The 23,217-nt window shown below is 38.6% G+C and overlaps 1 protein-coding gene across 6 annotated transcripts; it reads right to left on the minus strand.

The window, feature by feature from the left end:
* Nucleotides 1–600: 600 nt before the first annotated feature.
* Nucleotides 601–21,568, minus strand: EMB3144 (AAA-type ATPase family protein). 6 transcript variants are annotated; one of them, XR_015972755.2, is made up of 18 exons: nucleotides 21,215–21,567; nucleotides 19,226–19,481; nucleotides 17,061–17,436; nucleotides 16,168–16,426; nucleotides 12,178–12,309; nucleotides 10,344–10,418; nucleotides 10,140–10,265; nucleotides 9,941–10,050; nucleotides 9,785–9,863; nucleotides 9,526–9,663; nucleotides 9,321–9,432; nucleotides 6,586–6,749; nucleotides 6,357–6,462; nucleotides 6,115–6,191; nucleotides 3,914–4,057; nucleotides 3,651–3,821; nucleotides 1,082–1,199; nucleotides 601–978 (listed from the first exon to the last, which is right to left on the minus strand). XR_015972755.2 is itself a non-coding variant. In XM_088710004.2 (17 exons), the coding sequence occupies exons 1-16, from the start codon at nucleotides 21,488–21,490 to the stop codon at nucleotides 3,678–3,680; spliced, it is 2,574 nt and encodes an 857-aa protein (XP_088566130.2). In that variant the 5' UTR covers nucleotides 21,491–21,567; the 3' UTR covers nucleotides 601–1,199; nucleotides 3,651–3,677. The 6 variants fall into 6 exon arrangements, 4 of the variants coding, with proteins under 4 accessions (XP_088566130.2, XP_089783144.1, XP_089783143.1 ...); XR_015972757.2 differs by having other exon boundaries at nucleotides 601–1,199; nucleotides 3,914–4,364; nucleotides 4,454–6,191; nucleotides 21,215–21,568; XM_088710004.2 differs by having other exon boundaries at nucleotides 601–1,199.
* Between the last annotated feature and the right edge of the window lie 1,649 nt (nucleotides 21,569–23,217).

The raw sequence follows: 23,217 nt of genomic DNA on the forward strand, positions 1-23,217 counted from the left end.
ACATCTTCAAAACTAAACAGAAATTCTAATTATAACTAGGGTGTTTATGCCTAGAAGATTTTTAAAGTTCGGGGCATTATCATTTTAATAAGAGGCTTTTTTGTGAATGTAAAGTTCATCAAGTCATGGACTAGTAGGGAAAACATAATTCTTTGACCGCTGAGGTTTAATCTGAATATACTATTGATCCCTCATGAAAATGCGTCGAAGAGTTGATTTTGGAAGTTCATTTAGAGACACTACTAGTAAGACTTACCTAAAAGAATCTGTTGGAAGATTCAAGAGACCAGTCAAGATCTCTGTTGAAAGTGAACAACAAAATGGTAAAGAAATATAGCTATAACATTAACCACCCGGCGTCGTTTCTATGATGATTCTAACTTCATTGCTGATTGGAAATCATGTGGCTTCAACACTATCTGAGTAAGAAATCAAGCTCAAGGAGTAAAACACAAGAGAAGTTCATAATAATTTCAAAAAATAGATAAATATCAGGAAACAAATATGTTACACAAGAATGCAATAAATTTAAGTGGAAGACATGTCCAAGAAAAAACAAACTAGCAAATAAACAGCTCACTAACAGAAACAGAGGCATCGTGAACAAAGGCACACTTAACTGCAGAAATATATTTTTAACAACATTTAGGGAGCAATCTGTATCATTACATTCACATCACACACTGGTACAGAAGATGATAGGATCTCAGTACCTTCAGATATGTTTCAAAAGACTGGTTCTGGTCTTCGATAGATTGTGGAACCATGAGAGTGCTGAGTTGCATGACTTTCGCCTACAAAACTTTTGGGTGAGGCTTGGATGACTCCCTATGAAATTGTAAGATCTCAACAAGTAATTAGCATGGAGTGCCTGAACCCCTTGGAGCGTCATTCCATTGCGCATCAAAACAATATATTCATTTGGAAGGAGAAGCAAATTGACTGATCTCAATAAGTAACTAGCATGGAGTGCCTGACCTGCTTGGTGCCACTCCATTGTTCATCAGAAAACAATATACTCATAGAGAGGAGTGATAAACTGATGGGTTCGGACAAAGTGGCTACATGTATCTTCACTCACCTTAACACAAGCTTCTGTTCAGTAACTTTAGGCAGCAAAACTGCATGCACCTCAACTGGATCAGAGCCAAACCCCAAGTCCATCTGCATGAAGAAACAATTGAGACATCCCTGTGCGCCTGCCATGGAAACACCAAAGGTACATTGATGTATATAGGTCTTCCAGAGCCTTTCCAACTTTAACAATAGGAATGAACTATGCAAAAGTTTCTATCAGGACTAATAGAGATCAACATAAAATTCAGCAAGTAAAAGATAGCTAAGTTACAAATAAATTTGGAAAAGCAAAGTGGGAGGGAATTGTACTTTAATTGATAAGTATAAGAAATGCTCAAGATATATATCCAGAGCCTAGGATGCTTCTTAATTTTAATCTGAAACGGAATGCATTTAATTGAATTTAGTTTCAGAACCCTGAATCTTCTTCAATTTGAAGATGTATTCTACAAATAATTTTCTCCAGAGTTAATCACTTAATGATCTTGACATTTTACAAAGCCAATTGTCCAACCTATGAAAGTCTTCCTGGTAAAAAAAAAAAAAGCCAACTCAACCTCCTTATCCAGTATCTAGTTTCATCAGCACTACCAGCAAATTAGTTCTTGTCTGTGCCTTTTAATTGTCATATCAGGGGGAAAATTACAAAAAAAAAAAAAAAGCTTTTAGGAAAAAAATGGGTCTTAAAACTTGGAAAAGGCAAGAAATTTTTTTTAAAAAAAATGATAAATGGATAAATAAGATTATATATGACAACCATCAACTGGGAGGAAGCGTAGATACTAAGCTATGCGAGGGAACATTGCAAAGAGTGGGCGTTAGTGGTGCAACAAGCAAGTCAGCAAATGCAATTAGCTTGGCTCAATGAGGTCCTAACATTAGGTTCATTGCAAGTATGCATAGTGCATGCAATCTTTACCAACACTCCTACAGCAAAATTCACCCTGCTGCTCCATATATGCAACATCAAGCAATGCCAGTGACAATGCATATACCATCTCTTCGAGTTGGAATCTTTAGTTCCATATTGAGATGATATCCAGGACCGGTTTTTTCTTTTTCTTTGGGAGGTGGAAGGGGGCTCATAATTTACTTAAATGTCCAATACCCAATAAGTTTTCCAATCACCAGTTTTCAATTAAAATTTACAAGACAACTAACATCCAGTGAGCAAAACTTCACATACATATCAGTATTCATGTTGCATATATAAAGGTCTCCACCAGCATTTTAAGAACCAGCAACCGGGCAGTATGGAGCATACCATACCGACCCAGCGAGGAATCAAATATAGAAACCAGATTTGGTACCTAATTTCTGGGCAAACTGGGTCCATCTGGTTAATAACGTATCAACAGGTCATCAGTTAGCAAGAGGCACATGCAGCTTTCACCCGAACCCGTTGATACCGGATGAAAAAAAGTTTTGCTACCCTTTTTACATTCCTTCTTTTCTTTTTTTTTTATTTTCATGTGCTTTGGGTAGAAGAGAGGGTGAGTGAGGCGGAAAATAAGTTCTCCTATTTCAAAATATTCAACCACCCCTACTACAAATAGACACAAGAAAAGCTTCTAGGAAAAACATCCCACCTCCCAACCACCATCACCAACTTTTTGCCACCAAAAATGGCGGAAGTTCGAATAAAATAATGCCGTTTTTTTTAGCATAATTTCTTGATATCTTGTAGGTATAGTATGGATCTACACATCCATGTGATTTTTTTGAAATTATTTTCTTTTATTCTTTAGATATACTGATTTTTGAAGTGAATAATATTAGAAATAAAAATAATTCTGAGAAAAAATTGTAGCATGTTATTGCTTAAGATGCCAACATGCTTCCCTAAAAACCATTAGAACTTGGAAGAATAACCTGAAAAACCTATGAAACAGTAAAAGAAACCGATACAATAAAAAATGGAAAGATGAAATTTAAAAAAAGAAATTTTTAGTGTAACTGCACCAGTATGGTGCCAAGCCGGTACTTGATTGACGCAAGGTCCATTACCGGTACTTAAAACACTAATCTCCACTATGAAGAGTTGCAAATATAAAAATCACCATCAGTCAGTTTTTCCTATGTAGCATCAGTCTAGTTCCTATTCAAAGATTTTACAGACAAACAATAAGGATCCTACATAGCCAGCAATGCAACAAACCAGGAAGGCAAGCAATTCTTGGCCAAGGACAAGAGAAGTTAATCACACCCAAGTTTTACTTCCTATGTAGCCTCCTTTCAATTCTTTTTTATGGCCTGTTTGGGTATTCCTGAAGGAACAGGTGAGGTGGAGGGGTGCGGTGAATGGAGGGAGGAGGAGATCAAGGAGAGGGTGGGGGTTCAGAAAAGATGAGAGAGAGAGGGAGAGGCCCAAACATCACAGGAAAAAAGGAAAAAAAGGACCATCAGAGGTCTCTTGTTTTTCATGCAGGATATGGGCTGGAGGATCCAGTTGATGTGGGCCGGGTTCGATGTACTTAGTGAAATCATGTTCCCAATACTTCAAATCCAGAAGGATTACTTAGATTCATTCTATTACATGAAATGAACTTCCCCTAAAGAAGACAGTAAAATACCTATCTAGGTTTAATCAAATGGAATCCTCAAAGGAAGTGGTCAGCCATCAACAACTGTGGTTTTTCTGTGTCTTCTTCAACCTGCATAGAGACTTCATCTTTGATCTCCTGGATCCTTTTGTCCCAAATGCCATCTATTAACTTCCATGTTTGGTCACTGATGATCTGTGTCTGTAGAAATTAAGAATGGCAGGAATTAGCTGCAACCATAGGATATTTACTTCTAAATTTTAAAAGACCACCTTAAATGCAAGTTCATGTACCTCTAAAGGTCTGGGTGCACCAAATGTAGCAAAACCCACATTTCCAGGTGCAAAGGTAACCCTCCCAGGACAGGAGATACCATGAATTCCCCATCTTCCAGCATAAATAAGTGCCCCATACTCATCAACTGGATGCACAGGTGGCTGCAACAATGACCAAAACAAATATATCAAAAAGCACACAGTATGTTTACATGCCTAAAGTTCCACAACATCAAACATCACTGTTGTTATTGTGAACAAAAACAACTGCGGCACAACAAAAAATATAAAAAAAATTAAAAATCAAGCAAGAAATGAAACCATATAAAAGTAAGATAAAAGCTTCAAGGTTGTAAAGCACCAGAGCATAGCAAAGAAGAACCATGTAGAACTAGCAGTTAAGGCCTGTTTGAATTGAATGCGAGAAGATCCAACTGATCCAATAAGATCTTCTGGCGGGGCTCCTCTTCTGAAAATATAATTGAAACAGAATAATTGAAGGATATCAGAGCAGCCAGTGGGGCAACTAATCACTAATCATATTTTAAGATAAATCACCTTTGAAAAGGAATTTATAATGCCCCGCTCAGCTGACTGCTCCATTAACCACCCCAATTTCCGTGTTATTTTTTTTGTCTTGCCAGAAGATCTTATTGGAGGCATCTAAACAGGCCTTTTATGTAGCAAATAAAATGCAAGATTTTTATAAGTGTATGCATTCATGTATACAATATTACATGAAAAAGCATCTATAATATTGCAAAGAATTAGAAAATAGAAATAATATCCACCACATCTCCAGGTTATCACAACTGCAGCCTTTTATCAGTTTCTGCCTGAATTAAAGCATTATATCACCATTTATCAGAAATGGAGACCTAAAAACAAGCTCTATCCTATATATTTGCAATAGTTTCATTGATCATTCTTCATTATTGGTTCCTTTCCAACATAATTAAGTCATGCAACTTGAAGTGTCTTCCACTCCTTCAATCCTCACTACTCTGAACCAAGTCTTCTTCGACAAACCCTCCTTATTTCTGATTAAAAAGGATGTTCCGGTGCATGAGGCTCCCATTATGCATCGTCTGGAGAGGGTTAGATGTACACGGCCTTACCCCCGCATGCAAAGAAGCCGCTTTCGTGTTTAAAAAATGTGACACCCAAGTCATAATAGAGCAACCTTACCATTCTGCCAAGGCCCACCCTCTAGAGTCTAAATCCAGACCCCTTTACAATAAACGCCATCTATGGCCCACATTGCATGCATACTAACCATCATACTAGCCCCAATGGTACTAACTGTCATCTACTAATTTGCAACTGTATTTTTCCTAATTCCACCATACATCCAGCATATTTTCCAAACACATGTAGCATGAACTATCAGCATTTAACATAAAGCTATTTTTGGTTCACGAAAAGACCTGCACAAACTAGGATCTTTTTTCAGGATGCTGAAAACATTCTTCAAAGTAAAATTGGGATATAAAAATGATGCCATTTTTCTAAAGACTTCTCAAGATTCCTGGCTAAAGGCAGATCCTGTTGAAGTAGCAAGCAATGAGTACTAATCTCCTGTGTAGAGTGCATTTTAAAGTTGCTTAAAGTGTATCAAGAAATTTTACATAACAATAATTATTATTCACTTCTCCTAATGCTTTTCTGTCAAACTCAAACTTATATCTCACAAATCCATCAACCACTTGAAACTATCCATAGTTGGAGAGAAAAAATAGCATGGTGCAAACATTGAGAACAAGGAACATATACCCAGTGGTAGGACTGCAAGCCCACAATGTGAATATTCCAAGTCTTTAACTGTCTCCTGTATATTGACAAATGCATTTTATTGGTTCCCTCGTATAAAATTATAGTTCCGGAGCTCTGACCCTAAAGCATGTCAGCCTTCTCATGCTACAAATAATTTGATCGAGACTGATAATATCAATTGATTGCAACAGGGAAGTAAAGCACACAACAAGAAGTAATTCAATTTGGATAATGATCAAAAAAAAATTGTGTGTAATTATAGATCAGTTCATTTGTAAAGGTTATAGCCATGCAATGTCTACCAAATATGACAAAATATACTAGAGGCACAAATAACTATTATGAAATGGAAGCTGAAAAACAGCCATAGTGTTTCAATGGGAGAAATTTTTCTGCCATTCCTAATAAAATAATAGAAAGAGCGAGAGAGGGAATTATGTGCATACTTGTGGAATTCGTGGGGCTTTTCTGTATATATCCCAAATTTCCTCTGCCTTAATCTGTCCTTTCTCAAGCAAAACATCTAAAACAGCACAAAATGTATCATTCTTCAGCAGCACACACTATCACATAATACCAATACATGACATAATACTTCAGTCTTGACATTAAGCTAACGATGTTGCATCTGAAACACATTTTAGCCTTCTAAAGAACTACAACTAATTCATAATATAGATTGAAATACCTGTAATTGTCTCAACTGCTGAACGATATTCCCTCAGCACAGATGAACATTTTTCCACAGCAAAGCGCATGTACTCATCCCTGAGAGCTTCCAACTTTGCTGCAAGCTGCATCCTTAAATAAATTTAGATTACTTATCTGAGCTATTTTTTCAGGCAAGGAAAAGGCTAGCCATTTGCAGAACCCATGGCAAAATGAATGGACTGTTGAAATTGAACAAATCTACCTACATGGGGCACAAGATCGCTCTGATTTCTGTAGTATGCTTTGCCAAATGCTGTCATCCCTGTTTGGAGAATCAAAAATTCTGCACGAGTCGATGCTTCTGATGTAGCCTTTGCAGAAATCCAACACAAGTTCTCCACACCAAACATCTCCTCCTCAATAACTCTTGCTATTTTTTTAAACATTTAACAGCACAGAACACATACTATTAGCAAAGTTTGGTCAATAAATCTGATTGAATGTGTGTATATGTATATACAAAATTATGAAAACACTAAAAAGTTTAAAAAGAATAAGAAAATCATAATTTAAAGCAAAATTGAATAGCATATTCATGAACATGTGTTGGACAATAAATCATCATTGTCATAGGTGAGAATGAGATTATGGAATATGGATCCAACTTAAGAAGAGCATAAATCACAAGTAAAATTATTCGAGTAAAGGTCAGAAAAGTAAGAGAATAACAAGCAAAGCATAAAGCAAAAATAGCATTTGGCAAATGACAATCGGTAGATTTAGGACCATTCTCATAAACTACTCCCGAACGTACAAACCGCAATCATCTCTCTAAAACGCAGAGATGATTTACGTTAAATGATGGTAGGATTCAGAGGGGTATACAATGTCCCTCAAAGAAAGCAGGAGATAAACACAAAGTAATTTGGCATCCCCACCATACAAACTCTGTTGTCTAGTAATCTAGTGCATTCAGCTTTTTTCACGATTTTCCTAGGTTCTATAATTTTTAGTAAAGTCTTTGAGTTTTTGCATTGTCTTCCTTTCTTCAATGTACAAGAAGAGAAGTTCAACTTATGATAGTAAAAGTAAAATGATAGAGTATGAGGGTTCTAGTTTCTAACTGATAGTGAAGCCAAGATAATGACGGTCAAATAAACTAGTTAGTCTTTCTATACCCTCTTGCACAAGAATGTTCATAATTTTCATGAGAACGATGCAATCACAAGCAATACTGTCAATCATGATCCGCAATCTCTGTACTAGGTACCGTATCAGTACATTACCGGTTCGATAAAATATGGTCGAAATGATATAATATTCATCCCAAGGATCGCCGACCGGTACCAGCAGACGTACCGATCGGCCACCGGACCGGTTCGATACCGGTTCGGACCGGTTCAAACCGGTACCGGACCGGTTCGGTACTGGTTCGGATCAGTACCGGACCGGTACCGAACCAGTACCACTGGTTCGGCCTCCAAAAGCTCAAAAAAAATTGGCCTAGCCGGTTCGGACCGGTACAGGCTAGTACCATTTTTTAACGCCAAACTGGACCAGTTCGGTACATGCTGAACCGACCGGTATGGGCTGGTTCAGCATTCTTTGATTCATCACATACCAAGATAGATCTTGACCCCTTTTTCTACTTTTTTATTAGGGTACCACCGAAAACCAAGCAATACGGATTTGTACGGTATAGTATGCACCCCTGTTTTGGGCAGTACCGTATGGTACGATATGGTTCATCTCAGGGCGGTTTCGATCCAGTATGGTGCAGTACGGCAAACATTGCTTCCGATGTTGTTTAAAATAAAAGTTTCCAAAATTGAGCATAAATTTTCTAATCAACAGCAATTCTAGTATTCCTAAACTCAACTTTAATATTGTACCAAAAAAACTCTAACTTTAACATTAATAAATTGTTTCTACAAAGGTTTGCCAAAGCAGTACCGAGGCACATACTAGTCAGCAATCGGTTGGGTACGATATGGGTCCGCATCATAACATGCCGAGTCATACTGAAACAGGGAGAGGGAGAGGAGAAAGCGAAAGGGGGAGGGGGAGAGAAAATCCTAACCCTAACATTAGGAAAACCCGGGGGGTCGGAGAGAAGAAGAAAGGAAGGAAGAGGGGCGTGGAGAGGAGGGAGAGGGAGAAGAAGAGGGAGGGAGAGCAATACCTAGGTTCGGCCACAATCAAAGGCGTCGGAGTCACCGTTGAGGCTGATCAAGGGGAGCATCAAGGCTGTCGACATCAATGGTCTTTGACATTGCATATTGTGGAGCTTCAAAGCTCCCATCATGGTGGAAAGGGGAGAAAGATCAATTGATTGATCGATTGAAAGGGTTAGGAACTGGGGGGAGGGGCGCTTGGAGGCTTATTACGGGACTGAACCATCCCATCCTAACCACCCGAACCAATGAAGAAACCATTCAGATACTTCATCGGTTCGGGTTCGGTACAACCCGAACCACCTCATTTCAGCTAACCCTGAGCTCTACCTTGCATTCATCTATGATTATGCAATGTCATGCTCATTTCCTTCAAAGCTCATCTTCCAATGGAATTGCATCTTGTAAGTGTTCTCTGAAGGCTAACATAGCAAGACTGCAACATGAAACCCTCTTGCTTTAATCAGGGAGGGCTTAAGTTTTGGACCCAACTAAAGATGGCCGAACATTGAGCTTAAGAAACCAGATTTGCCCTGGCAGTATATTAGGATTTCAAGACTTCCATATTAGAGGGATTAGCTTCTCTTAATGTCAATATGTCAGATTTTTAGAGGAAATCCTGTTTATGCATATGCATGTGTCTGTTTATAAATATGTATGTATGCATGCATGTATATATGTACATATATATATATGGAAAATAAAGTATAGTGGAGAGAATACATTTAAGATTACAATGGACTGGAGCATAACGTTTTGAAGTCCTCACTGTAACTGCACGAATATCTAAAGATTAATATTAACAAAGTAGAATGATAAAAACTTACGTGCACATGCTCGCACTATAGAGTTTACATAATCAGATTTTCTCAGAAATGCTCTTCCTGATGCTTCGGCATAATGCATATTTGGCTTACTACGGATGGAGTGGATATCAGTCTGCAAAACATAGATATATCTCAAGGCATTATTTGAGAAACAACAAGAACTACCACTGATATGAAATAAAGAGAATTGGATTCTTTGACCAACCTCAATAAATAGACGGTGAGAATCTGGATAGTAACATGCAAGAACAGCAGCAGCTGCTTCTCTGTATGCCAACCGAAGCTTTAATTCCTCAGGGATTTCAGTACTGTCTTCTTGACCTGTTTCAAAGGTACCTTTTTGCTGCAAACATGTAGAATGTGTAAGAAAATTGCTGTGCACAAGAAAGGGTTCAGTTCACTTGAATCACAGTATGAGCATTGGTTTTATGCCAACACTAAAAGCAAATGAATAAATGATCTACCCTCTTCAAAGCCTCCAATAGCTCTTCTCTTCCAATGTAATCTTGATCCTTTCTTGCAGTCAAAATACCAGCCTCATTCCTGACCATCAATTTGAATTTTTCAAGTGTCTCTCAGTTAGGTTTTGATCAAATAGAAAAGGTCTGGTAAATAATTACAATATATTTTGCAGCTCAGCTCCAGTAAAATCTACTGTAAGCTCTGCAATCTCTTGTAGAAGGGCCTCTTTTTCCTTTTCTGATCTGAAAAACTTGTTCCTAGCATGCACCTAGAATGTGCATAAGGCACGAATTAGATTATCCACCAGGAATACTACAAACTTAAATAAAGCGCAATCTTGGGAAATGAATAAGCTACCTGCAGTATGGCCAACCTTCCATCTTTAGATGGCAAGCCAACCCTAATAATTTTGTCAAAGCGACCCTTTCTCAACAGAGCTGGATCCAATATATCCAAGCGATTGGTTGCACCTATAACTAACACCTGAACAGTTGATTATAGCAGTTTATATTAATAGCATCTTCCATCTGGAAATTAAAAAAATTATAAACTATAGCATACCTGTGATGTTGATTCTTTAAATCCATCCAGCTCAGTTAAAATCTGAAGCAAGCCTTGCTCCCTTTCAGCACCACCCTAAAATTAAGCATACTCACATTTGAGTCATTGGACATGACAAGAAACTGTGCAGCAGTAACTACTAGTTTTGGGGGTAAAAAAAGGACAAAAGCTACAGTCCTTCCAACACTAAGCAGAATGCACTTGCTGCTATTTTAAGAGTGCATCAGGATTTGTTCCACGCATGTTTGATGCAAGGACATATTAAATAACAAAACATGGATGGGAATTTTTTAATGAGTAACCAATAACATTATAGAGAAATGTTAGATGCACACAAGAATGTCCACCCTAGAAGCATGCTCAGAGCCTCATGCTGCTATGTGTACGGCATTTATGCAACAGCAGTATGTTAGGTGAAAAAATGGAATAAATTAATGTGTAACCAAAAACTTTTATATTGGATGTGGGACCAGTTGCGGTGTGAAGCTGCAAGTACTTCCCTCCATGCCCACTCACATGCACCAGTAGCACCCATGACATTTTAGGTAATTTCATAATGTGATGTGATGCTTCCTTCCAAATTTTTAGGTCATGATTTTTTCCTACACGCTCTAATACTCCTTCAGTGACATCATGCTAAAAGAGCACTAATCCCCTAACCTGAGCTACCTAGCAATGCCAAGAACATCAATTTTACTGGCCAACATATGGATTCCCAATTTACTGGTGGTACTTTCACTTACCATATCTCCCATCCCAATTCAAACTAGGATGAAACATCAACTTTTGAACAAATGCGATGGACATCCCAAGTGTAAGGAGACGTGACCATTCAAACATGTTAAAAATGATCATTCCTGTACGAAAGAGGTCTTTCCTCCCTGGGAGACGATAAAGTGTTTTATTCATATCACCTGATGTCTAATTTGCTCTTTTCATTATTTGATCCACAATGCAGGTGTCCAATTTCTAATGATGTCTATGATGAACTTGAAACCACCAATCATGACCATCAAGAGATTTGCTTAGCTGATTCTTTTCTTTCAAATAAATCATTAGATGCCTTATGGAAAGGACAATGACCGCACCTTTCCCACATCCATAGATTCTGTCCTCTCTTATAAGTGAATGACCTTTCTTCATAAACCTTTAGTGCACAACACTCAATTAAAGAATAATAATGTAAGTCTTTTATGCATTAAACAGATGTTATGATTAATGGCTTTGCTATTGATTAATATTTCTTGGATCTGTTGCCTAAGAAATTTATTTCAGCTATTGCTGTGGACATTAGAGATGTCCACAGACCCTCACAAATATGAATTGCTTTTCATTATGTAGAAGTTATGAGAGATAAGGAAGCCTTCTCACTCCCGCAAAGGTAAAAATTTAACTTTTTTCCAAGACAACCTTCATTTGTGTTAGCAATAATTCAAATCTTTCCCAATGCTTAACTGGCACAGTTGACAAGATCAACTACTTCTAGAGTATGTGATAACTCAGGCATAACTATATGGAATGTTATCAGTTTACTCCTCATTATGTCAATAAACAGTAACTCCACTGGGGTAAAAAAAAGAAGAAAAAAAATCCAGAACATAAAATGAATAAAAAAAATGACAAGATGTAATGTTGTTAAAACAGTCATAAGAATCAATAAAAGCTAGCATGTAGAATAAAGAAAACAGTAGGAATTGCAATTTTTGTGTGACGAAATCAAAGTCTGTAAATACACAGAACAAGATGTCCCATGGCCATATATGCACATTTTCACGCTGCATAAACATCAAAGTATCAAACCTATAAGAAGAGAAAACACCAGGTTCCATCTTACCCCACCAATATCAGGCCCACCACGTTTACTACCTATTGCATCGATCTCATCAATAAAGATTATAGATGGTGCAAATGATCTTGCATTAGCAAAAAGATCCTTAACACGTGCTGCTGCAACACCTACAAACATCTGCACTAATTCTGTCAGAAAGTGGATTTGTTCTCTTGCTAAAACTTAAAACTGATAAGACACATGGAAAACAATATATGGACCTATAATCGCAATATTTATTGTATAAGAACATTTGACCTATAATCGCAATGTTTCAGTAAATAGTGCAGTACAATTCACAGAAAAATGAAAGAAGATCCTCTTAGATTGAAATGCAATATATTACTGCATTAACAAACAATTTTTAAGATACTGAGAACAATGATGTATACTTGATTTACATATACACAAAAATAAAAAGTTAGGTTTGGGTGGGAAAGAAAAATACAAGAAAAGCATTCAGTTGTAATCTCAATCATAAGCCATTATCCATTAACTTGTGCACTTCCTTATGGTGCAAATTCTTTTTGGAGATAAGGGTGTTCATGGTTGTGTTAAAGGTCAAGGGCATGGTCGGCAGAACCGTCCCGCACCGTCCAGTTCGGAGCGTCCTGAGTCGTACCAGCGATGGACCGGGACAGTTCCGGTAACGAAACCAGAACCAGCGACTGAGGAAGAGAAGGAGAAGAAAAAAGAGGAAGCGAGAGAGAGAGTGAGGCTGGGAGGGAGAGGAAGAGAGAGAGAGAAAGGAAGAGAGAAGCTGGCCGACGGAGGCCGGGGAGCCTCCATGCGAAGGAGGTGGAGGCCGGAGAGCCGCAGAGGCGAGGCTCTGCCTCCAGGCCCCTTTTATTTGTCAGATTATTAAGTGAAAATCGGCAAACCCATTGTCTCCACGGCTCTCCGGCCTTTGCCTCCTCCGTGCAGAGCTCCCCTGCGTCCGTCGGCCGGCTCCGACCAGCCTCTCTCTTCCTTCCTCTCCCTCTCCCTCTCTCTCCCGCTCTCTCTCTCTCTCGTTCTCCCTCTCCTTCGCCTTTACTGTGTCGGTACAGGGCCGGCATGGCACAATGCGGGGCTGTACTGACCCGTGCCGCCAACAACCGATCCGGAGCCTGGTACCAACACAGCAAACTATGGTCAAGGGTGATTCACATAACATTATTATGAACAATACAGATGTCATATACGCATGATGCACAAAGAGATTGAAATCTTGTGCATATTGACCCCACACAAGCCGATAGACACCACTAGCCATGAGCCAGAACAATAGGGGCTGATAGACACTTTGGGTGAAACAAACCCTTCTCTTGCCATCTCAAGGCATATCAAACCCATACCAACTCAGTATTGCCTAATAAACTTTTCTTTTACTCTTCTTTAGCTCATTTGTTCTGAGGTTTATCAAGGCATACCATCCCCATATCGAGGATCATAACACACCAGCTGGCCATCAATGCAATTCTTGAGTTTGAATCCTTGTGTATAAATTTGATAGATTTGGAGACTCACATATTGGATAGGAGCAGCTTGGGGCCACTCTATAAGATCAATAATTGCTGATGAAGACACATATTGTGATGGACTCCCTTTGAGTTCTCTTTTCCTTGTGAAGAATACTAAAGGTTGTGTTTGTCTCTGGCAGACCCCATCACAACTTATGTATATGAAGACCTTATATGAAACGAGTCTAAAAGATTACGAGTCAATGCAATGATTGGGAAGCACTAGAAGGTCACTGAGGGATGAGAACCAATAGCTCAAGACCCAAACCAAGATAGATAACTTCACCTTCAGCCACCATCCATGCCACCCCACCCCGTTCCTCTTTTACTTCCAGTAGAAGCCTCCCCTCTAAACTAACACCACATCCAGGAAGGAATAAAGCGTCATGTACCATGTCTAAGACTAGCTAGTGGCTGGCACAGAGCAAGTATGGTGGTACTACATTATGCCAACACTTGGCATGCACCAACAATAAAGGTACCCAATTTTCAATAAATGTTCCAAAGTAAACGATACCCATGCAAGGAAAAAAAAATTCGATCCTTTTGGCAGGCAAACTTAGTTTAGTTGCCCTCTTATGAGAAGTAAATATTTGAATGTTCAAAAAAATTATACTCTTCCATAAGCATATTAGGTCAAATTAAATACACTTTGTTGCTAATGAACACAATCCCAAAGGTGTAATACACTATATAATAAAATATATTCCATGGAAGAACATCACGTATAACCTAGTAATCAAAAAGAATAACATGTGAAACAAGTTGTTGAAACATGTTTTTTATTAACTTTCATTGTTTTAACTAAAAACAAATAATCATTTTAGGTGAAACTATGACATGCTTACAAATTTATGAAAAGAGAATGCAGCAAAAATTACTTTCAACTGGATGGGTTTATGATGGGTTTATGTATTGACATTTTAAAAAGGAAACTCATTTATCAACTCCCTTAACCCATTCTTGAATGAAGGATAATAAATGAATTTACTGAAAATTCCAAGATTCTCAATGTGTTTATTGCCTATCATCAATTTAATAAATTTAAATGTTAGAACTAAATAATTTGGATCAAGTGCTACCTCTTTAAATCTTGGATTAATTTTTAATTTGTATGTTTTTGCTTATAATTTTATGTATCCAACCCTTCTTTGATGGCAAGACAACTTTGGAGAGGTTGAGGGGACTAAGATGCAAAACTAATCCCACTGTAAGAACATAACAAGCCATGTCAACCCCAGACATGGTGTACTGCTGTGATAGAATATGATATGAGATTATATGGACCCACTGTGACTAATACAGAGCGATGCAGGATAAACGTACCACGGTATTCTGCTGGTAGCCCCGTGGCATAGTGCATATCAAACAGCATCATACAATTCGAATCAACAGTTTTGGTCCTTAAAGCTAGTTGTAAAAGGTGGTGCAGGAAAAGTTGCCAACCAAACTCAGTTGGGGTAGAGAGGTAAAGAAAAAGGGAAGAGAAGAGAGAGTTGTGCTTGATGGGGAAGAATTGTGTGTCGTGTGTTTCCACATTTGACCTTTCTTTCCTCTAACATTTCTGAAGCATCCTTAGCAAAGGACCAACAATAGAGCCAACTGAAGGTGCATCATTAATTGGTTGTCTGTGTCACCAGAAAAAACAAATTTTAAAAAAAAAATATACAGAGGACTATACATGGAAAACAAGATAGATTTTACCTGCTTGTGTGAATTATCTTTTTCTTACGCATCATATGGACCAAATGCACCAGTATATTCTCAAGTAGTAATCCACATATATTTACAGTAAACAAAAAATATGATAACTGTTTATTTTCTATATTGCTAATTAAATAGCAGCTACTTTCTGAATTTGATCCCGTCAGAAATGGCAGAACCAAGGTCCGCCGTACCGGTACCGGTCGGCGTACGGGTGGCGGGCCGGACCGGTACGGTACCGGTACGGTCCGGTACGTACCGGCCGGTATCGGTACAGTACCGGCCGGTACCGCGAGCCAAAAACCACAGCGCCTCGCGCCGTGGTTCATATAAAAAAAAAAATTCGTACCGGTGCGAACCGGCCGGTTGGCACCGGTACGAGGCCGGTTCGCACAAGAAAACCGGAGATACCGGTTTTCTTGTGGTTCCGGTACCGGTCTAGGACCGGACCGGTACGTACCGGCCCGTACGGACCGGTACGTACCGGCCCGTACGGGCCGGTACAGCATTCCATGGGCAGAACTATGTGCAGTTTAATTAGCAGTCATTTTATCGACATGATAGAGCAATAATAGCTGTGACAAAGTTACTTAAATAGCATAAGACACATCGAATTTAAAAGGAGGACAACTGAAGATTATCATTATCAATGAACAGTCCTCAATCAAGTAGAATGTGAATAGTGGAAGTAATGTTAGTCTGCTAGGATCCTGAGCTTCACTTGGTGCAATATTAGGTCGCGCTCTATCTTTTACATATTCACTCAATGCAACATTAGGTTGGGACTCACCTCAACAAAATCAGTGCCATTTGCAGCAAAGAAAGGGAGACCTGCTTCACCAGCAATGGCTTTAGCCAGCAGAGTCTTTCCAGTTCCAGGTGGTCCATGAAGAAGCACACCTTTTGGGCAGTAAATGCCCTTATCTTGAAATTCCTCATCATTTTTAAGGATACGCACGATTTCTTGCAATTCCCTCTTTATGTAATCCTGGCCAGCAAAATCATCAAAGGTGATACCTGTAGTTTCTTCTGCGGATATGAATTTTGCCCTGCGGAGAAGCTAATATAAGAGGCCGGAAAAACCATTTGAGATTTAAGGTGTCTGACATGTCATTGCATTCATCAACCTCAGGATATATACTCTTCCGTCCAATTAACGGTACTGGCTGTCCGTACTAAAGAAATGTTGCTAAAGTGACAAGTGCACTCTACAAATGTTTGGCATTTACACAGGTTTTACAGATAAAATTCAAGTGAGGAAGCCTAACATATATTAAACTGTGTATATTGACTTCTAAGTCACTTCATGTAACTTCTGAATAGGATCAAAGCAATTTTGCACATGGTGCTAAGTGAACTGGTAAAAAGTTAAATGGCAGCACAAGTCTAAGGACTGCCTGCAAGCATCAAAACCAAGAACCTTCTGGTGAACCGGTAGAGGATGATTTACTTAAGTTAATTTCATGCATGATTATTCTCCTTTCACAGCACTAGTTAAAAACTTATGATTCTTAGTCTTGTCATGTTTATTCTCAGATGTCCATGAGTATATGTATAGTATATTTATAAACGTATAGACACAGGCATTTGCCTCAAGAAAATTTAGCAGCAAGCAATATTTGCAGGAATTCAACTGCAAGAAATAAGCAGACAAATATCTCAAGAGAACTAGTCTTCACTCACCGACTTTTGCCTAAAGATCCAAGAGCACGGCGCTTGAGGGGCTGCCTTACTTTTGGTGCAGGTTTGCCCAAATCGCAGGGAATTAACTTGGAGTAAATTGGTCTTGTCACACTATCAACCCAAAGGTATACTGCAATCGAGAGGGCCAACCGCATAGACCATACAACAGCAGTTGCAACGGTGGAGTAGATCTCAGCAGGTACAGAATCCACATTAATAACATCAACATTTATCAGTTGCTGATGCAGCTTATTCCAAATATCATTCCAACCGTCAATTGGCAGTCGATCAACAATATGGCGGCGAAATACAATTTCTCTATTTGAATTTTCAATTCCTTCCCCTTTTCTTCCATCTTTATAATATGGTAAAATTACTGCAGAATAATTTAAATAGAATGTTATATTGAATGGTCAAAAATTGCATAAAGCCACTGATATAAGTAGGACAAACAAGATATCCAAGATGGAAGCAACCGAGGAAGGAGCATCTAGTAGATGCCTTGGCATGTATGCTCATACAGCAAAATTGGAGGAGCAATAATAAGTCTATTATCCTATAACTTTAAGTCCAACTAAAATCATGCCAGAAAGAGGAGGGGGCAGAAAATTAAACAGAATTCATGGCATCCAAGAGATTAAATGGTCACATGGGGAAAAGATCCTGGTTTAGGGTCCAGAGGCAGTCTAATTTGACTTTTTACTCTACAGATTATGAGTGGACGAACACCACGTGCAACAATTACAAGAAGAGTGATGTTTATGTGCTTGCATGTCCAAGGCATAGTGATAGTCATGTCAATATAGCACTTGTACGAAAGCGGTTCGAACATTTCAGTGTAACTAGGATAGGCAGGAAAAAAAGAGGATTGTTACAATCATCAATGCCACGGATCTTGGTCATCCACGAACGTCTCATCATGGATTAAGATCTCTTGCAAACCCCAACAAGTGTGATGGTTCAACAAATTAAAAGAAGAAGAAGAATACACATTTTTAACCAATATAAATTAGGTCAGCACCTAAGTAATTACACATTAGAGGGAAGGACCATGTGTTTGGAAAGTAGTCCCCTGAAGGTAGAGAAATTGGTAGGCTAAACCTGTTTAATGACTGCCTACCAGGATTGTTCATTGTTTTAGCATTGCTCTTGCAACAAATGTACAGCCTCTAAGACAAACAGGAGGAATGATTTGCTTGGTTATTTGCGGTACTTGGAATGTCTGCAAAACCCATGAATCATCAAGCATTTTTCAGTTTGTCACTCAGACATTTTTAGCATCATCAAACACATGATTTCATCAGCAAAGAAAGACAATAAGCAGTCCGTACGAATTTCATTTACCGTGCAAAAATATACAATGTTAGTGATGAATCAGCCATTTCACTTGAGGTTTCTTCGGTGAACCATTCAGAAGCTATAAATAGCTAATGTCTTTTAATTCATATGCCAGGTGACCAGTTCCAATACATATGGAGTATAATAGAAGAGCCACAGAGAAAGTGTCCTGAAGGAATTTCTTTCAGAAACTCTGGCTGCAGAGAGTAATCCTACCACTTTCAACTCCTAAGCAGATCATGGCTACACCTAACAGACATCTCAGATCTGATTTTTTTTTTTTTTGAAATATAATAAATGGAAAGGTTCTTCAAATGTTAATTCTCTGAAATAGGCACCAGTCATTTGTCAAGGTTCTCATACAGAAAAGACTAAAAAAACTCTTAAGTAGATCGCCATGACAAGCCTACTATATTGAGTGAACTTGTAATAATTTTATCTAAAATAGCAAGAGAATTTGAGTCAATCAGATCTTGATATAAGAAACAAGCATAAGCAGATAGACATCACATTGTATTTCATGTTACAGTATCATATGAAAAGCTGTCTCGTATGTCCAGCATAATTCTATCAATAAGTGGCATACAAAAATTAATAAATGCAATTGCCTTCCATGCACTTTCAGATGTTCTGCCATTTGGTGCTCTCACGAAGAAATTAGAAAAGACTATAATAATTTGCTGCAACATACAAGACCAAAACAAAATGACCAGCCTCTCTTTACTAAATGTAAGCTTTTTCTTTTAAATGCATTTAAAAAAAAGAGAGATTTTTGTCCACTTTAACATCTAATGCAAGACTTGGAGTCAAGATGATGAATCACATACCAGAGATTGTTTGGCCAAAATTAGAGTATTCCATGAATTGGACATTGTTTGAGTTAAGAAGCGTCCAAAATTCACTAAAATCAATCTTGTGAGAGTTCTCGGGGTCCCATTCTGTTCCCTTCAATTTTCCTTGCAAGGTCAGCAATGACCTGCTCCAACAGGAAGCCATGATAAGCTGCCTCTCCAATTGCATATTTGCTTTATTCTCAAACTTTTCCAATTTATCAATACGTTGTCGCTCAGCCTCCTTCAACTTCTGCAAACCCAATTTTTAAACTTTGCAAATGTGAGGAATAGACACTTGATCTCCATAAGGTGCAAGATGTAAAATGAATCAAATCAATTGACAAATATAAGAATAGTGCCTCAGCTAGAATTGTTATATGTCTTTAGGTTTTAATTATTTTATTTGTTCCCCAAAGATTTGAGAGAGCGGTTTATTAGGTTCATCTGATGACTGTCTTGGTATGATATGGAGTGCTTTCAAAACATGGGGTACCCTAGTAAGCTATCTATAACCCAGAATTTTAATTTCCTTATTAGTCAAGTCAGAATCCCACCATCCACAAGCATTTTCTGCCCAGGGATTTCTCAAGTAGCAAAAATGGGAATATGAGAAGGCCTCCAGAGAACTCATCCATTAACATCCACTCATGTTTCCAAGATCTTCGAACAACAATTGAGCATCATCCAAGCTTGTTGCATTACATGACACTCTAGTTTGGGCCCTTCATGACATAAACCATAACCATCTAGCCTTTTCCCAACTTTTCAGGGTTGCTGAGCCCTTCATGACAATTTATCTTAAGGAATATATTTTGAGACCACATCTACGATTGTATCCAACTGCCCAACCATCAGAAAATTTAGTTCTGGAAGAATTATGAAATCTAACAGATCTTGGAGATTAGGAGCCTGCTTATATGGAATAAGAAGCCAACTTAATTGCCACAGAAAGTGGAAGCTGCAAGACAAGAAACATAATATATGCAAAGTGGAACAAAAAGGCCACAAAATTTCTTTTACTCGTGGATATTAGGCATTCCCTATATTCTGTTTCAAATTTTATTTTTAAAAAAAAAAAGACCTTTGAAGTACCATTTTATCCCTCTTAATTCTTGTCTTCTCTTTGCTTCTTTTTTTCACTTTCAAGTATCAACCCCAGCCTTTCCCTTCTTGAACTTCTATCTTTTCATATATCTCCTTTTACCCAGTCTACCATACCAGAACTTCAGAGTTTGTTTCAATCAAATTGTAAACCCTAGAATTCTTCATTTTCCCTCCGTACGGGTAAAATTCTAAGAGGACGCAGTTCTCACATAACTCAACATGCCTAGCATCTTATAGAAAGCACCAGAAAACTTTCTTGTTTGAGCATAATATTACTAAGATTCCTGACTCTAAAGCAGGGATTTACCAAAAGAGACTCATCAAAAACGTCATGTGATATCCCCACTGTAGTTTGTGTTATGTATGCCTTCAAACATAAAATTTGACTTTTCCACAACCAGTGAGACCAGAACCAATATCATATGGCCCAAAGCCTAAATTACAGTATTAAGTTTAAGACCATGAACCATTAGTTGTGAAATTTATTACATTGATAGTGTATCATTTATATGCCTGGTATCATTAGAAAATCTCTTTTCTTTTTTCACTGAGTCAAAACATCGAACACCAGTATTAGTATATAACAACCAATCCACAGCTTAGCAACGGTTCAAGTATATTAGCTCAAAGATCAACCCCGAATTTTTCGAATAAAAAATAAAAAAAATCAAATTAAATGCTCAAAAATGTGCACATGTTTTGGGGAATCTTCTTCGCGTAGAATACATCCTAAACTGAGTTGTCTACCCATATTTAATTAAAAAAAAAAAAACCTGAAATCAGAAAACGATGGGAACGCCATCAGGAACCTCAAAACAATCCCCAAAAACGAATATTTCATCACCAACAAGACCTAAAACAGGCAAAACAAAGCCGTACCTCGAAAAGCCGATACGACTCCATCTCCTCTGCCGTCCTTGCTCCTTCCATAGCTTCCGCTTCGCCATTGGAGACTACGGTGGAGTCCGATTCCGAGCTCCATACCCTAAAACGGCCGTTCTTGAGACGATGCCTCAGTCCGGCGGAGACAAAGAGGCGCCTCTTGAGCTGATAGCGTTCGAGATTTGCTCTATAAAATGCGGGGAGCGGAAGGAGCAGGGGCGAGGGCTTGGAGAAGCGCGAGATCGCCGGTGGGCTGAGAGCCGGCGAGGCCATCCCCTTCCGTCTTCAAGCACTCCTCCGTTCTTGTTCTCGCTCCCTAAACCCCAGAAAGCGAGGGTGGGACGGCCGCTCTTTATCCACCGAGGCCGGTGCTAGAAGAAAGTGATAACGGGTCGGATCTATCTCGGAGTCGCCAATCCGTAACCGACTTCAACGAGAAAACTTATTTATACGTGCCCGGGAGAACATTAATTTACTTAAGAGTCCCTAAGTTATAAGAACCGTACAAAGTCGGCAGTGAAAACGACGGCTTTAGTTTCTATTTAGTACGTTCAGAAGAAATTATTTGAAGGTCCCTGATTAAATATAAAATTATATCTAAGTCTCAAACTGTTCTTTGGGCTGTTGATTTTATTTATTCCAAAAAGTTGTTGATAGATCCCTGATTGAATTGTAGTGCACCTATAAGTCCCTTATACTCTAGAATTGAACATTTCTGGTTTTTTACAAATGCTATGCAGAAGATTATTCTTGTGATATTCTCAAGATCGCATAGATGATTATGATCTTATATTTTCTTGTGATTCAATGTGTGTGTTTCTTGAAACTGGAAATCAGAATTGATTCAATATCTAGAGATTCAAAAATGTGAGTTGGATGATCAATTTTACAGCTTTGCTTGTTTTGACTTGGATTAAAGATAAACAAGGATGGAGTTGGCCCATAATGTTTGCTAAATAGTCAAATGGTCAGAACATCAAGAGATATTCCAAGTTTTATTACTCTCCAGATTAAATCCATGTTAGATATAGAACTTAACTTCCTATAAAGATATTTAACACCTAGATTGAAATTCAACTTACTTTTGTTATAGATTGAAATTCAGTTTGCTTTGTTGATATCAAGATGCTATGAAGTATTCTCAGCAATCATTCAAGAAGTTGCTCCAAAATAATATACATTTTAAGAAAAAAGATGGTTTTCCAAGGATTCCTTTCTTGAGACATGAAAATGAACACGCGATATGGAATAAAGGAAAGAAGGGATAGGAACAATTAAAAGGAGTAAAGCCTTTCTAAGGAATATTTAGAAGAAGACATTGAGCTGAACCTTTCTAACTCCACCAAATTTTGATCACAACTCCCTGAAAACCAATCTTTTGCCATTGGACCATGTGATAGCTTTTAACTGTTTTTTTTTTTTTTTTTGCTAAGACGGGTAGATCATACCTGATGAGTATGGATACACCCAATAAAATCGAAAAACAAAATACCTCGAAGTGCCAGGGGCAACTTCCCATCTCCAGCCCATAAGGTGCTACCGAAGTGACTGACTACATAAGCAGTCATTCAATCCGCAGTCCCATTAGCTTCACGGAACACGTGTTTGGCCTGAAGGCCTCTCCAGCCCCACCATTATTCAGATATTTCAAAGCAAAGGGTGGGCACTACCATTACCTCTAGGCCCCCCCGAACCCAACTGATAACTGTGGCCGAGTCCCCCTCCGGGACAATAAAACTGGCCTGTAAAACACACCACGAAGGCCCGTCCAAGCGGCCTTCAGTTCCACACCCAGGATCGATAAGTCAAAGGTTGACTGCCCCGACAGCCACGGCCCTGGCAGACGGATCCCGAATAACAAAACCCATACCGCCCCTTATACCTTCATACAAGACAGATCCATTGAAGTTGACCTTGAGAAAACTCGGGGGTAGGAGCTTTCAGGTGAAAAACACCGTACGATATGCTGTCGAAAACAAAATAGAAACTCCAGATGTCCC

Source organism: Phoenix dactylifera, chromosome 13 (genome assembly GCF_051530095.1).
Source record: "Phoenix dactylifera cultivar Ajwa chromosome 13, Ajwa_hap1_PhDact_Kaust_v1.1, whole genome shotgun sequence".
NCBI classification, from domain to species: domain Eukaryota; kingdom Viridiplantae; phylum Streptophyta; class Magnoliopsida; order Arecales; family Arecaceae; genus Phoenix; species Phoenix dactylifera.

Excerpts from the sequence above, each read along its gene's own strand:
- EMB3144 (XM_088710004.2), bottom strand. The coding sequence starts at position 21,490 with ATGGCCTCGCCGGCTCTCAGCCCACCGGCGATCTCGCGCTTCTCCAAG. Across the intron at positions 9,864-9,940 it reads GCTGAGCTGCAAAATATATT|GAATGAGGCTGGTATTTTGA; the intron begins GTAATTATTTAC and ends ATTGATGGTCAG. Across the intron at positions 4,058-6,114 it reads AAGCCCCACGAATTCCACAA|CCACCTGTGCATCCAGTTGA; the intron begins GTATGCACATAA and ends TCATTGTTGCAG.